Source organism: Vulpes lagopus, chromosome 5 (genome assembly GCF_018345385.1).
Source record: "Vulpes lagopus strain Blue_001 chromosome 5, ASM1834538v1, whole genome shotgun sequence".
In the NCBI taxonomy this organism is placed as follows: domain Eukaryota; kingdom Metazoa; phylum Chordata; class Mammalia; order Carnivora; family Canidae; genus Vulpes; species Vulpes lagopus.
The window spans coordinates 132,917,645-132,933,625 of record NC_054828.1 but is presented as its reverse complement, the minus strand read 5'-3'; the positions used below and the strand labels follow the sequence as shown (position 1 = coordinate 132,933,625).

General features: G+C 63.4%; 1 protein-coding gene across 4 annotated transcripts in view; it reads right to left on the bottom strand.

The window, feature by feature from the left end:
- The window catches only part of PXDN (peroxidasin), a 72,781-nt gene that overhangs the window by 45,274 nt on the left and 11,526 nt on the right, over window positions 1–15,981 (bottom strand). Inside the window, exon 1 of one of the 4 annotated variants that reach the window (XM_041757540.1) lies at window positions 10,854–11,293. The exons of 2 other annotated variants lie outside the window; for them this stretch is intronic. In XM_041757540.1, coding sequence (XP_041613474.1) covers window positions 10,854–11,212 — 359 coding nt within the window. In that variant the 5' untranslated portion in view covers window positions 11,213–11,293. Of the gene's footprint in view, window positions 1–10,853; window positions 11,294–15,981 lie in introns of those variants that run through there. One more of the 4 variants, XM_041757538.1, reaches the window with a different exon arrangement.

Genomic DNA, 15,981 nt, shown 5'->3' with positions numbered 1-15,981 from the left:
CCTGCCCCAGAGCAGGACCCCTGCCCTCGGCCCTCCTGCAGAACCCGGACCAGAGCTGGGCCCTGTCCTGCGTGGGCACCACGGTCGCTCAGGAAACCCGCCCGGCCTCCCAGACCAGGCCAAACGGCACCATTGGGAGCACACGTCATCTTAGGTGAACCCCTGCAGCTGTGACCGCCCCGATGGGGAACTGCGTGCGGGCCGACGGAGGTCCAAGACCTTCCAGAGGCTCTGGGCCACCTGCAGAGCCAGGGCCACGTGTCCTGAGACGCTTATGCCGTAAAACTACAACGGAGAACTCCGAAGCACCCTGATTAACCAAAGTCTTAATGAATGTACAGGAACTGGTTTAAAATCTCCACCGCAGGCAGCCAGCAGCCCCCGGGACCCAGGCCCACGCAACAGCTGCCGGTGACCCCGGGGTGGGCCCTTCGGGGCGCCCACCTGCACCTGTTGAGGGCGGTGCATGCCGAGGGCCCGCGGCCCCACTGCCTCCTTCAGCCTCTGCACTGTGGTCCCCGCTTCCCCTCCAAGGTAGACCCTCCTCTCCCTCCTCTGGCCGCGGCCCCGCCCCTCACACTGGGGCCTCACCCTCTGGCCACGGCCCCGCCCCTCACGCTGGGGCCCCGCCTCCTCTCACCGAGGCCCCGCCCCTCACACGCGGGCCCCGCCTCCTCTCACTGCATGCAGCCCCGCCCCTCACACTGGGGCCCCGCCTCCTCCCACAGAGGCCCCGCCCCTCACACCCGGGCCCCGCCTCCTCTCACTGCATGCAGCCCCGCCTCCTCTCACCGAGGCCCCGCCCCTCACACCCGGGCCCCGCCTCCTCTCACTGCATGCAGCCCCGCCTCCTCTCACCGAGGCCCCGCCCCTCACACCCGGGACCCGCCTCCTCTCACTGCATGCAGCCCCGCCCCTCACACTGGGGCCCCGCCTCCCCTCACAGAGGCCCCGCCCCTCACACGCGGCCCCGCCTCCTCTTGCCGCAGCCCCGCCCCTCACACTGGGGCCCCGCCTCCTCTCACCGCGGCCCCGCCCCTCACACGCGGGCCCCGCCTCCTCTTGCCGCAGCCCCGCCCCTCACACTGGGGCCCCGCCTCCTCTCACAGAGGCCCCGCCCCTCACACGCGGGCCCCGCCTCCTTCACTGCGGCCCCGCCCCCACGGCAGCAGCTCCCTTATCGTGGCTCCGCCCCTCACCGCGGCCCCGCCCCTCGCCGCCCCCTGCTCTGGTCCCTCCTTTCCTACTGAAGTCAACAGGTGCAGCACCTGCGCCTCTCCTTTGCTTTCCTCCCTGGTTGTGAGCTTGCTCCTTCCACAGCCTCGCAGGGGCCCGTCACCCCGCTGGGGTCCTCAAGGGGTCACAGACTCCCCTCCAGTGGGCGCAGTTACCCAGCGCACGGGGCGACCTGCGTTCTGCAGGTATCCCTTGGGACTTCCGCGGAGGCCTTCCTGGAGCAGATGCCTGAGCTCCGCGCTGCTGGCGGGGGGTGGTCACAGGTAATAATAGCTGACGCCTGCTGCGGCCTGCTCACTTCTGCAGACTTCCTAACTTCGCGGCTAGCACGCGACCCCGCCGGGACCCAGACCCGGATGGTGCCCCCACCACGATGCGGCTGGGGTCAAGGAGGCCGGGGACACCGACGGAGGTTTTGAGTAGAAAGTGCGCGGTCAGATGGATAATGTGGGGAGGGATGAACGCATGAGCCTGGGGACCAAACAGCCTCCGGGCACTTGCATCCTCTGGACAGAGGGGCCTGCCCCGAGCAGAGAGGGCTGGGGCAGCACACAGGAGAGAGGGCAAGCCACCAGCACCGCCGCCGGTGCCAGCAGGGAGCCAGCAATTCGGCGGGCCTGCGGGACCCTGCAGGTCCTGGGCGAGCGGCGGGACCATGGCAGGCATGTCCTGCCCGGAGGCCACCGAGCCAGAGGCAAGGGTGCACGCTAGCATCTGCTGAGCAAGCAGGCAGAGGGCACGCGGTCACCTCTCTAAGGCTGACGGTGGTTCTCCTGCCTCCACACACAGCTCCCCCCCGCCCAGGGGCCTCCCAGGAACAGTCTGGCCAGCACGACAGCCCGTGTCCGCAGCCACGCTGGGGACACACGGCCCAGACCCCTGCACCCCGGCGGTGTGCGCAGCTCGCAGCCCTGCAGGATGAGGCCCCGCCCTGGCCAGTCCAACGCCAGCCTGCCCGCCACTCACCCTGAAGGCGACTTCCCCAGGCTCAGCGCTCCTGTCCACGGAGCAGGGTCCCCGCATCACCCCTGACGGACCCACGCGAACAAGAAGCACAGGCCACTTGCCCAGGGGAAGCAGTAAGACCGACCGTCTGTTTCTGACCAGGACAGACAACCAGCGCTCGGCATCACCTGCGCCTGAGCCCTAAACTCTCAGCAAACCAGCAACGGGTCGGGGGCTTCTGGCCTGTGCTCACTGCTCCTGCAGCTGGACCAGAGAACGGACTTAACTCACGTCTCCCGCTAAAACCTTCCCTATGCAGCTGACCTTTAAAAATATAATTTAAGGGCACCCCGGTGGCTCAGTGGGTAGAATGTCCGACCCTTGGTCTTGGCTCAGGTGGTGATCTTGGGGTCCTGAGGTCGAGTCCCACGTCGGCTCCATCCTCAGTGTGAAGTCTGTTTGGGATTCTCTCTCCCTCCCGCTCTGCTCTCCCCTGCTCTCTGTCTCTCCTTCTCAAATAAAATCTTTTAAAAACACAATTTAATTCAATCCCATACACAAAACGCAAGTGGTAAAAGAGCTTAAGGACTCAGGAAAAGGGGAAGACAAGGTGGAGAAGGAGCAGATGAAGAGCAGAAGGCAGAGGCATGAGGCGGGCTTGGCTCGGAGCATCCCTGCAACCAAGACAAGGCCTGATGTGTCACAAGACTCCTTGGCCCCAGAACGTCCCTCGGGCCCTCGGCCCAACAGATGCTCTCCAACGTCCGGCACGTAAGTGCAGGTGAACGACCTCCCGGAGGGAGGCTGGCTGTTGGATTCCGCGGGCCGGTCCCGCGCCTCATCGGGAGCCACCAGCACGACTGGAAGCCAGCAGGTACACAGATGTCATCCTGTTTACCTTGGCCCGTGCTCGCCGCCTCCAGAGCGCCTCCTGACCCTGCATTCAAGGCTTCGCTGAGCCCGCGGGGCTCGTGTTGTCTGCACGGGTAGCAGGCGTGCCCTCCCCTTTCTCCAAGTTACTAAAATCTTTTTTTTTTTTTTTAATTGCAGGTTAGCAAAGGAAAACCCAGTGCAGGGTGATGACGAGAGGCGAACGAGCCCGGGTCAGAGGCCTGGCCGCAGGCAGGGCACCGCACCGGGACCAGGTGTTTGTGCACAAGGGACAACTTGGGGAACCTGTGCCTGCACCTGACAGGCAGGACCAGCTGCCCCCAGGTCCAGACATGACACCCCGCTCCCGGGGAGCTTGTGCGCACGCCAGGGCTGGACTAACACGAGTCCACCCCCCGGAAAGCCAGGGTGGCCCCCGGGCCTATGCCCCGGGCCCGGGCCTGAGCCTCCTCCCCCACCCGGCCGGGTGGCCCGCAGCCAGGGCGAGGTCGGCGCCAGCACCGGAGGCCGCGCCCCCCAGCACCCTCCGAGAGGCCGGGCGCCCACCTGCTCTGCTTCACACCCCGCCCTGACTGATGGTTTCCTGAAGTAGTCCCCAAGGTGCCCACAGGTCCAGTCACAGGGCAGGCGCCACTCGACCTGCTACCGACCAGTGGCCGCGTGGCCTGCGCCCAGCGCCCGTTCCAGGTGGCACCCATGGGAACTGGCAAACACAGGGGTCACTGCTCAGGCACAGGTGCCCGGAGGGCATGTGAGGGGGGCAGTCCCAGGGCCGGGGAACAGGGTCCATGCACAGCATGGCCTGCGTCCCCTCCCCCATGACCCCGAGGACCAGGGGCCAATCCGGCAAGGTGCCAGAGCCCGGCACCCCCCAGCCCCGAGGGCCCCGTCCCCCTGGACCAGGGTGTGCACTTGGCTGCCCTTACAGCGTGCGCTCCCCAAAGACGGCGGTTCTGGCGGCGGGCACTCCGGGTGCCGGGTGCCACGTGGCTCAGCTCGCCACGGCTCCGCCTCCGGGTTTGGGCACCAGGCGACCAGGAAGGCTTGGACGGGAAGCAGAGAGGCGCAGGGGCTCCGTCAACGAGGCGGACGGTCTCAGGGGAACCCAGAAGGCTCCTGCCCCGGGAAGGGAGGGGGGTGCCTGCAAGGAGCCTCCCAGCCCGCACGCGCAGCCTCCACCCACGCACAGGCCGGGTGGGGCCCTAACTAGGACACAGCTCCAGGCTTGTGGCGTCCACGTGTCGGGGTCTCCCGGAGCCCGGGCCCAGCCGGCCGGGAGCCTGCTCCACCGCCCTCAGGACCCCGGGCCGGGGCGCCCCAGCAGCCCGACCTCGGGTACCTGGCCGATGCCTTCCGCGTCTCGGGGGGTGAAAGAGGATAGAGTAGAACGAAGAACAGAGAGGAAGGCAAGTGCTTCTCCAATGCACACTTCAGAGCAAAAACAACTGAAAGTCATTCAAAGCACGAGACAGAAAATGTCAAAAGGAAACTGACTTTTGGGAATAAAACGAGGTATTGACCCATTCAAAGGAAAACACGCACAGCGGTTTCTACCTTGGTTTCAGGTGGGGGAGGTTTTCTTTTATTAGAAAACGTACAAAGGTCACGATGATGACAGTTCAGTATTAGGTCTCTCTGGGACTCGCGATGTCCTTCCCCGCGCAGGAACGGCGACGTTCCCACTGGGATTTGTGCCACAAGAAGTTTAAATAATCGGGACGTTGTCGATCTTGTTTTACGGGGTTTAAATTTCTCCAGGGAAGCTTACAGATGAAGCACGGGAGACACGTGCCGCCGGGATCGAGCCAGGGCGTGAGGAGCCTCGTGACACTCGGGACACAGGGAGGGATGGAGGGGGACGGGGCGGAGTCCAAGGCCGCCCCCCCAACCCCCTAGGGCGTCAGGTGCAGGGACCCAGCTCCGTGGGGACCTGCTGCCCACAGGACAAGGGGCGGAACCAACCCAGACGAGAAAGTGGCCGGAAGGAGGGAGCGCTGGCAGGGCAGACTTCTTCCTTTCCCTTTCTGTTGTGCACAGACGGCGAGGGGACCGCGAGACACAGCCCGCTCCCCAAGGACCACAGCCCAGGCCGCTGCTCCCAGGCGTCCCCGGTCCCAGCGCGACAGAGCAGGGGGCTGCTGCCCTGAGCCTGAACCTCACGCTTCCCTGCAGCCTGGAGAGGAGGAGGAGGAGGCTTCTGGCACGCGGTGGGCAGCGGCCGGGCTGTGCCCACCTCGGCGACTCCAGGGCCGGCTGTGCCCCCAGCCCGCGGGCCCCACACCACTCACACTTCCCGGGCCCTGGCCACACGTGGAGGGCGGCATGACCACCTGCAGGGGCGCCCGACAGCCGCGCACAGCCTGGGATCCTCATTCACCTGCCACCTCTGATGGCCCCCCCAGAGCCCACGTCCCAGAGCCCATGCCCCGGAGCCCAAGCCTTGGAGTCCACTCCGCGGAGCCCACGTCCCAGAGCCCAAACCCTGGAGCCCACGCCCCGGAGCCCACTCCACGGAGCCCTGGGAAGGCCCCTGTGGGCACTCACCTCGCCACTACCCAGGCGCCCAGCCCCAGTGCTGGGAGGAAGCGTGTCCCCTCCCTGCGGCGTGGGGACCCTGCGAGCTGCCCCTGCCCAGGCCCCAGTGCCCAGACGCGTCCCTCCTGCCCCCTCAGAGGCCCCCGGAAGGCGTCCGGGGCCTGCAGCTACAGCCACAGACTCGGGGTGGAGGCTCCGCACGGGGCTTTGGGCCCCAGCTGGGCGGCGGGAAGCTCTCCTCTTGTTCTGCGTTTTCTCAAGCTCTGCTCGCAGGCCAGATAAAAGCAGGCAAGGGCGACTCCCGGCCCTCGGCCCAGGTCTGCACCGGCTCGGTCGGCTCCGGCACCGTGTCCACCCTGCCCCGTCCTATTTATTTATTTCCAGGCTTTACAGTTTCAGGAATGCGGTTTTCCAGGCCACACGTGAAGGCAACCAATTTGTGCAAAGCCTTCCCTCTGCCCTACAAAATGCACAAAATAAATCTACTAGGTTATGCATTTGTTCCCTCTGGAGGAAAAATATACCTCAAACTTCTTCCACGGGTGTTCAAAACACGAAATCGGTATTTTTCGTACTTTCCAGACACAGAAGTGCCACGGGCTGTTCCCAGGGCCATTGTGTCCCGTCCCAGAAAGCCCAGCACGCAGGGGTTAAACCGAGGACAGCCGTGTAATTAGAGGGAAAGGGGCCCCGCTCCTGTCTTCTAAGCAAACAAGGAGACACACAAACACCGCATGGGCGAGCATGAAATCCGTTCTCTGCAGCTCAGTGTGTCAGGGAAAACAGAGCAGCGGACGTCGTTCTAATTAGAAACAGCCAGGAAAACAGCAAATAAATGGGGCAGGATCCCAGCAGGACCTGCCAGCACAATCCCGGGCCACGGGGGGCGGGAGCTCCTGCTTTTCCTGAGAACGTGTTCGTGCGGCCTTCCTGTTATGAAAACAGGACGCGGGTGCGGACGAGTGAGTGTCTCTTCCGGCGGGGAGCGCCTGGTGCGTGGCGGGGTGACCTCTGCGACATCACGGGGCTCGAGGTCGGGTCCACCGGCTCTGGGGCTGGGGCCCTGGGGGAGCCAAGCAGGCGGCGGTGCACACAGCGGGAAATGGCTGACGCACCTGCCAGGGTGCAGGGACCCTGTGGGGACCCTGCAGGGACAGATGCCCGGGTGCCAGCCTCTGATCTGGGTGCCCCCACAGCAGGCTGCACGGCCCTCAAAGGGCCCTCCCTGCAAGCCGATGCCACCCTGCGTCTGAGGACTTGTCCGTGGGAAGCAAAAATAGTGTGTGCACATGTGCACACACATGCACACACATGTACATGCACACACATGCACACCTATGCCACACATTGTGCACACACATGTACACCTACACCACGCACTGTGCACGTGCACGCATGTATGTGTACACACACGTGTGAGCACGTGCACGCATGCTCTCTCCAGGCCACTGCTCTGAGCAGGTGTTGTTTTCTCATTCGGCAGCAGGGAGCCCACGTGCTGCCCAGAGGAAACAGCAGAGGCCTGAGTCCCTCCTCCACATTGCCCGGGCTGCGCGGTCCCGGACAAGCGCCTTGACCTCTCTGGTCCTCGATCTCCCCTGCACGACAAAGCAACGATGTTACCTGCCCATCCGGCGAGGATCGAGGAAGGAGGCGAGCAGAGCAGGAAACCACTGGTGAGAGGTGAGCGCAGGGGCCCGGGTCATCCGCTGGAGTGAGCGGTGGCCTGCGACCCCCGGGAGGCCCCGAAGAGGCCACCTGCAGCCCGCAGCGCACGGCGCGCTTCCAGGTGCACTTGTGGGCGGGCGCAGGGGGGTGAGCAGGCTGGCACGGCCCCAAGACCCTTGCGTTCCCGGGTGCGCTCCTGACAGCCCCTTCCCGGGCGCGATCCGACGAGGGTCAGAGCGGGGCGCAACGGCTTCCCGACCTGGGCCTGGTACGGTGCGTGCTTCAGGGAAGGACGGCCGTGATGCGGAAGCCGTGCCCGAGCCCGTCTGCCCGCACGTCCAGGACATGGGGCCACGGGCCAGGCCTTCACACATCCCGAGCCGCGGCGAGCAGGGACAGAGCGGGGAGCCCGGGAGCTCGCGCCCTCTGCCACCGACAGCTAATCCCAGGGGCCGTGGGGAGTCTGAGGGCGCAGATTCCACAGAGGCGGCCGCGTCCACGGCCTCTTTGTTCTCCGTCCGGGCGCCTGTGGACCCGTGGAAAGCTTTCAGCCCCGGGCGATCGCATCGCGGGCTCAGCAGCTTTTCCCGACTGGTAACCAGGGTACGGGGACAATGAAGCCTGCAGGGACGCGCACACTCCCCTGCAGCGCGACGCCCCGGCTCGGAGGCTCCCAGGGAGGATCCCGCCTCCGCAGACACTCACCTACCCCCGGATGAGGCGCCAGGGCCAGCTCGCCGGACTGCGGACGTGCAGCAGGTCGTACCTACAGCCGAGTCCTCCCGAGAAGGAGCCACCGAGTGGGAAACCAGCCGCGATGGCAGAGTGTCCGCTGAAGGGGAATCTCGGGGATGAGTCAGGCTGACTCGCAGGAAACCGAGATGCGTCCGTCCAGACGTCACGAGAGAAGACGAGCACCGAAGCCCCGAGCGGCCGGCGCCACCTCCGAGCCGACCCGCCGTAGAAGCCCGGCCGATGCTCGAGCCCCGGCGACCGGCCGCGGGACCACAGGGTTAGACGCGCGACACGCACGGAAGACATCGCCGAAGTCAAGCGCGTGGAAGCCCGGCCGGACACGGGATCCGTGAGCTCTGTAAGACTCGGGGTAGGAGACGGCGAGGCGGGCAGGCCGGAAACCTCAAGCACCAGCCAGCCCAACGCCGCGTGCACGGAGCCGCCTCGGGATCCCGGCTGCCGCGAACCAACGACTCACAGGCCCCGTGCATGCGCACACACAGACGCGCACACCCGTGCACACACGTGCGCACACACGTGTACAATGCACACAGCCGTGCACACGGGTCTGCAACACGTGCACGCGGGCGTACGCACAGGCTCACACCCACGTGCACACACAGGTTGGGTGGGAAGGGCAAACGCCGGCAGGATATCGGACGATATTAAGAAATCGCCGCTGACGTTTGATGCCTTACTTATTTTTTAGGTTGTTTTTATCTTTTAGAGATACACTCAAGTACATACAGACGAAATAAAAATGAAACGAAGAAGTGGAAAAATACGTTTCATTAAAAGTAATATATTTTATGAAAAACCTAAGATACCAGCTGGACATGCACCATCGGGGCTAAAGATCAGGACTGTTTGTGGTTACGCGCGTGCTCACCCGGGGATTTACTGTAAATGCCCAGGATGGAAATCACAGGACTTCCTGCAGAAGAAACTCCTCTCTCCAACTCCTCTCTCCCACCTTGCGGCCAGCAGGATCCCTGGATGCACATCCAGGGGTCACATCTTCTTTTTTCAGATTAAATTTAGATTTAGATTTATTTATTGATTTATTTATTTGGCAGACAGAGAGAGACAGAGAGAGGGCGCGCACGGGGGGAAGGGCGGAGGAAGAAGCAGGCTCTCTGCTGACCAGGGAGCCCCGCGCAGGACTCGATCCCAGGACCCTGAGATCACACCTTGAGCTGAAGGAGGACGCTGTACCGACGGAGCCCCCCAGGTGCCCCTCCCCCCGGCACCTGTCACAGCACCTTCACGGGGCTCCCGCGTCAGCAACGACTGCGTGTGCCCCTCCGCCCTGTGCCCACCGGGCCTCTCCACAGGGTGGGCAGGGTCGCACCGCAGAGCCCGGCATCCGCCCACGCGTGCCAGGGGCGCCCCCATCCCGCCCCGGATCGCGCTGCAGCCGGCGACGACCCCACACGGCCCCTTGCCTCCCCGGCTCTAGGACTGCGCCCAGGGCGCCCGCCGCCAGCACGAGGCTCTCCCACACTCGACACGTGCAAGTCCGCCCCTCGCTCAAAGTGCAAATGGAACAATCCGCACACTCCCGTCCCTGCGCACTGGTCCGACGGCCCTGAAGAGAGAACTTCCCGCACCCGGCGTCACCCCCGCTACTCCGTGCGCAGCCGTCACCTGCCGGCGACTCCCCAGCCCGACTGGAGGTGATGCTCCCCAGGGCCCTGCCCGCCTGTGGACGCCCCGTGACCCCGGGAGGCAGATCCAGGCCTTGCCGACGGGCACCGGGGAGCACGTGCTGAATCGAACAGCGGTGAGCGCCGTGGGCGACGGTTCTCCCCGAGACCCTCCGTGTCCACGTCCTTCCAACAGGACAGAACTGGGCAGAGGCCTTGAACTACGCGGATCAGCTCCGCTCCTGTTCTGTTGCTGTGGTGCAAGCGGTGCGCCAGGGGGACAACACTGTCGGGAGGCCTCGGGGGCCCCTCGCTGCCCCGTGCCCACCCTGTGCCCACCCTGGCCGACCGTCCTGCTCCGGGGACTCCAGAGGCTCTTCCAGAACCACCACCTGATGAGACAGAGACCACCCTCCTGGCGCAGGAGACCACCACCTGAGAAGCCGGGGTCTCGGATTCCTGATGTTTGCACGTGTGAGAGACATTAGACCCAGACGCTGCGTCCACGGCAGGTGCCCCGAGGCCCCAGGGTAGCCTCCCTGTCCGCCCGCAGCGAGCACCACGGCGCCGTGGGCACACAGATGCCGCTGCCGTAAGACACCCAGGGCGAGACGGAGCTGCGAGCCGGGAGAGGAGCCGGCGAGGAGCTGCAGGCCAGGGCAGGTGTCAGCAGCTGCCCCTCCCCCGAGCCACAGGAAGCAGCCCAGGGCTCCTGGAGCCCGGCACTGACGGGGGCCGGATAGTGGACACGTGAGAGCTGGGACGTGGGGCACCGGCGCCGGGACCCGAGCCCTCCCACCCCGCACACCTCAGGAAGCAAAGGCTGCACACGGGAGGGGTGCACCCTGGGCCCCTGGGCTTGAAATGAGCCCCTGAAACGGGCGATCCGGGGTCCTGGAACCCTGGGCCGACCCCACCGATGGGCAGCAGACCATCTCCACGCGGCTCTACGAGTCCACACCGCCGCACAGCGCAGCAGTCCCCGTTCCAGCCTACACGACCCGCCAGTCACGGACCTACTCCGTGACAAGCAGAGGCCACCGGTCCACCGCGCTGACCTACCACTCCTACCTGCTCGACTAGACCTCGCTCCGCCGCGGCGCTGACCTCCTTCCCCCACCCGCCCCCTAACCGAGCCCGCGGACCCCCCGCCCCACCGCCCTCTAACTGGCCACCGAGCTCCCACGCCGACCTCACCGGCGGCCCTGGGCCGGCTCCCTGTCTGAGTCACTGTCCCTTTGTCTGTAACCCTGACAAGCCGGCGGGAAGGGAGAGGCGGCCCTGGAGCGGGGAGGGGGGGGGGAGCGGGCAGGCCAGCAGATGGCACCAACCCAGGGTGGATGCCTGCCAACCCCGGGAACGGCGCCCACCAGAGCCAATGGCCAAGGGGACTCGGGATGGCGGGAAGAGCAGGGCCCGCGGGGCCGCCGGGCAGGACGGGACGGGCCCAGCACTGTGGCCCCTGTGCCCCTGTGTGGCAAGACCCCAGAGAAAGGGCCCATCGGGACGGGCTCTATGCCCGTCAGGGTTCCCTGGTCAGACCTCAGGCCGCACATGCGCAGGCCAGTCCCCGGCACCTGTTCTCACCCAGACCCTTCCCAGCTCCGGGGCTGGCCAGAGAGACGGCGACGCACACGGACGCACGTGCTCCTGGCACAGGCCGGGCACTCTCCTCACCCCTACGGCCACGGCTGGTTTCCTTACCTGAGAAGCGGGGCCACCAGCAGGTGCTCGGAGGGTCATGGTGATGCTCGGGGCACACAAAACGACCGCGCTGGGGGCAGCAGGGGAGAGCCAGGCGGGGCCAGCTCGTGCCAGGGACGAGCCGTCTTCGGGCCCCATCTGCTCAGCACACGGGAGGCGGGTGCAGACGGAAGCGGTGGGTGCGGGTGCAGGGGCGGGGCGGGGCGGGGCGGACATCTCCTTGCGGAAAACAAGCGAGCCGACCGCGCCGGAACACAGGTGGAGGAGGAGACCCCTTTTTCGGTCCAAGCGCATGGGCGGCAAAGTACAAGTTTTCTCCTTAATGTGCCTAAAAAGTCTTCCTAAGGCAAGGGCCTTGCTTACGTGGTAATAACGTAACTAAAGGACGGGAGCTTCTTTCCTTTCCCCAAAAATGTTTTCAAACATAATAATGAGGGCTGCAGACACGGGCTCCTCTCTCCTTCCACCAGTCGTGCAGGGGTGTGCGGGTGGGTGCACGCCCGGTGCAGGGGATGGGATGGGGGGTGCACGCTCCGCTCCGGCCACCTGTCCGCGTCCTCCAGGCTCTGTGCCGACCAACAGGCGTTTCTGGCCACTCTGAGCCGTGTCTGCAGCCACAGCCAGCCGGTGTCGGCTCCCACCACAGGCTGTTTATTCCCTTAATATTTTCTGGTTCCAGTTCCCCAGAGAGCCGTCTGTTCTTGGTCAAGGCCAGGCCTGACCATAGGCATCGGGCCAGCACATGGACTCACTGTCCTTGGGCAGGCGCCCACCAGATCCACCCAGTGTGGCCAGGACAACCCGGGTCACGGGAGCCCACAAGGCCCCTGCATGGTCAGGCCTGTCCGAGAAACAGACCCACCAGGGCCTGGGTGTGTCCACACCAGCATACCTGTGAGGCGGTACCGACTTTAAGGAGAGGTTTATTATGGAAGGTCGGCAAGTCCGAAGTGTGCGGGATGGGCCAGCAGGCTGGAGACCCAGGAGGGAGGTGCTGCGGGAGTCCCAGGCCCTTCTGCTGGAAGAATTCCTTTCCGCTCCGGGCTCCCTGGGCTTTTCTTCCCAAGCCCTTCAACTGCTTTGGTGAGGCCCACCCACGCAGTGGAGGATAATCTGCTTTGCTCAAAGGCTACTGACTTCGTAAAGTCTAGAATGTCTCGCCGATAAGATGAGTAGTGTGGCCCAGCCAGGTGGACACCCCAAGCCGACCATCAGAGGCACCCAGGCAGGCTGCGGTGCAGCCTACTTAAGGCAACAAACCGCACCATTTAAACAGCTGAACGGGTTAATTGAGATCATTCCCGCGGAGAGGGAGAGACAGAGCCTGCTCTCTGAGTTCAGCAAAATAAAACGGATAAACACATGATCCCACTGGGCACTCACCCAATCTTCGCCGACTGGTGAGCAGAGCCGCATTCAGTCAGCAGACACCAAGCCCAAGAAGTAAGCAGGCTCCACCAAACAGACTCCCTGTCGCTGCTTTTCCTCAAGCCTCCAAGCGGGCCGGGTTTTAAGAACCCACAGTGAGCAAACGGATCACAAAATGGAATCCATCAACATGGACAGCGAATAGCTCCCCTCCACCCGAGGGGCTCATCTCACCAAAGGCGCTTCCTACACACAAGTTTTAGGAAGACAAGAGCTGCAACCCCATTAATTACTGAACAAGAAAACGTTGTAGAGAGCTGGAAAAGACAGTTTCATCCATCAAACAACAGCACAGAGGCAGTCGGGGTTACGGACCCCAGCAGGCGCTCACGACAGATGGGGTCGGGGTGAGCGGTCAGGAAAGGCTTCCTGGGGACGCCCCCTGAGGGCAGGGGATGCACACAGGCCTGGCACAGAGAAGGGACGCCAAGCCCAGCCCAGCCAAGCTGAGGACGCCCCTCTGGGAGGTCTTCTGCAGGGACCCTCGTCCTCACCTGGGTTACCGCAGGTGACCAGCCCTCCCTGCCCCACCCGTAGCTCCGCGGGGGGCGGCCTCCCTCCCCGTCCTGATCCTCAGAGTCCCTGTGGCCTGGGAGTCTGTCCCCACTGAGACAGTGTGAAGCCCCAAGGCGGCGCCCACGGTGCAGAGCTGGGTCCCGTCCAGGCTCCAGCTGCTGCGTAGGAGCCTGGAAGGAGCTGACAACGACCACATAGTTCTCTGCCGGACGTCATTCTCGGGGAGCAGTTGAGAAGAAGGCTGTTTACACACACAACTCCAAGAAAGCTCGGAGGAATTAGAAGGCTTCTCCGTGGCTAAAAAATGATAAGGAACTGGGATTTTTTTTTTTTAAGAGGGAGAGAATCCCAAGCCCACTCCATGCTGAGCACAGAGCCCAACACAGATCCCCATCCCACAACCCTGAGATCTTGACCTGACCCCAGCCGAAACCAAGAGTCAGATATTTCAGCAGCTGAGCTCCCCAGGCACCCCTGGGAAGTGGGATTTTACAGCTGGTGCATCCTGAGCTTAGGAGACAAGAGTCTGGGGTCTATGGAAGCAGTTCCTCCCACAACCACTTCCTTTCCTGCGCCCCTCTAGCTAGGCTTCCAATCCCACTCCTGACCCAGGCAGTGAAGGAAGGAGCAGGCCCTGGGCTGTGTTGGGACAGAGGCATGGGGCCACCACATATGGGGGGCCCCCTGCAGCAGGGTGCACATGACTCAGCACCCATGTTTCGCACTAATGCGGATGCCAGTAAGAAGGGAGGGAGGGATGGACAGGAGGGCAGATGGATGGAGGGGCAGGTGCGTGTGTGAGGGGGTTGAGAGGTGATGACTCTGGATGGGTGAGTGGAAGGATGATGGGTGATTGGATGGACAGGTGGGCGGATGGATGGATGGGTGGGTGGATGCATGGATGGATGGATGGACAAGTGGGCAGATGGATGGATGGACAGGTGAGTGGATGGATGGATGGACAGGTGGGCAGATGGATGGATGGATGGGTGGGTAGATGGATGCATGGATGGATGGATGGACAAGTGGGCAGATGGATGGATGGACAGGTGAGTGGATGGATGGATGGACAGGTGGGCAGGTGGGTGGATGGATGGGTGGGTAGATGGATGCATGGATGGATGGATGGACAGATGGGCGGATGGATGGATGGACAGGTGGGCGGATGGATGGATGGACAGGTGGGTGGATGGATGGATGGACAGGTGGGCTGATGGATGGATGGACAGGTGGGTGGATGGATGGATGGATGGATGGACAGGTGGGTGGATGGACGGATGGATGGATGGATGGATGGATGGATGGACAGGTGGGTGGATGGATGGATGGACAGGTGGGCAGATGGATGGATGGATGGACAGGTGGATGGATGGATGGATGGATGGATGGATGGATGGATGGACAGGTGGGCGGATGGATGGATGGATGGATGGATGGATGGATGGATGGATGGACAGGTGGGCAGATGGATGGACAGGTGGGCAGATGGATGGATAGATGGGCCGATGGATGGATGGATGGATGGATGGATGGATGGATGGACAGGTGGGCGGATGGATGGATGGATGGACGGATGGACAGGTGGGCAGATGGATGGACAGGTGGGCGGATGGATGGATAGATGGGCCGATGGATGGATGGATGGATGTATGGATGGATGGATGGACACGTAGGCAGATGGATGGGTGGGTGGATGGGTAGATGGATGAGTGTGCGAGAAGAGAGGATGCATGACTAGATGGAGGAGGTGACACAGATACTGACGTAAGAAAATTACACAACAAGGAACCCACAAGAAAACAAATGCTGGAGATTAATATTTAGCCACCTGTTGCCATGCCAACACAAACATCCCACATGTCTGAATAAATAACAACGATGACTAACTGTATCCACTTTGATTGCTATTTTTGAAAGTTAAAGTGCTGCTCAGCTGGCTGTAGAATTTCTAAATTATTGTTCCACTCCAGGAAGCGAGGAGCCTCATCTAGCTTCTCCGTCCCCAGCGGAAGCTGCGAGGGGAAGTGAAGCATGGGCTGACCGCGCTCTCCGGAGGAGCTGCAGCGTGTCCCCCGGTGACTCTCTCAGGTCTGCGACGCGGGCTCCTTCCCACACACTCGTGAGTGAAGAACTCTCCCTGCCCAACGGCTCCAAAAGCCTTGCTCCCCCCACAGAAGGAGAAAGCAACGATCCCCGAGCTCCAACCACTGCAAAGGCAAAACGTACGGATGCCAACCTCCTGTTTCCCGAGGGCAGCTCCGAATTCTGCGGTTACTGTCCTTGGTCCTCAGGCGGTAATTAGCGTCAGGGCCGAGCCGGGGCGCTTCCGCAGGAGCCGGCCACCACCGCCCGCTCCCCGGGGCCCCGCAGGTGCCGGCGGCGTGCGGCCAATTTCATGCTTTTTAGACTTCTGGGTTTGGTCTGTCAGAGAAAACTGCATTTCTAAAGCGCGCGCTGAAAATTATGTCCAGTGGCATTTCCTGCCTGAATCACAAGTATCCGCTTCAATCAGAGTAAACGCACAAGGGGACACAACAGTGGGGCTGGGAGCCCGAGGCGCGCGCCCACCGGGAGGAGCCTCCGGGAGGAGCACCAAGCCCACAGAAGGAGCACTGAGCCCCCAGGAGGAGCACCAAGCCCACAGAAGGAGCATTGAGCCCCAGGGAGGTGCACCAAG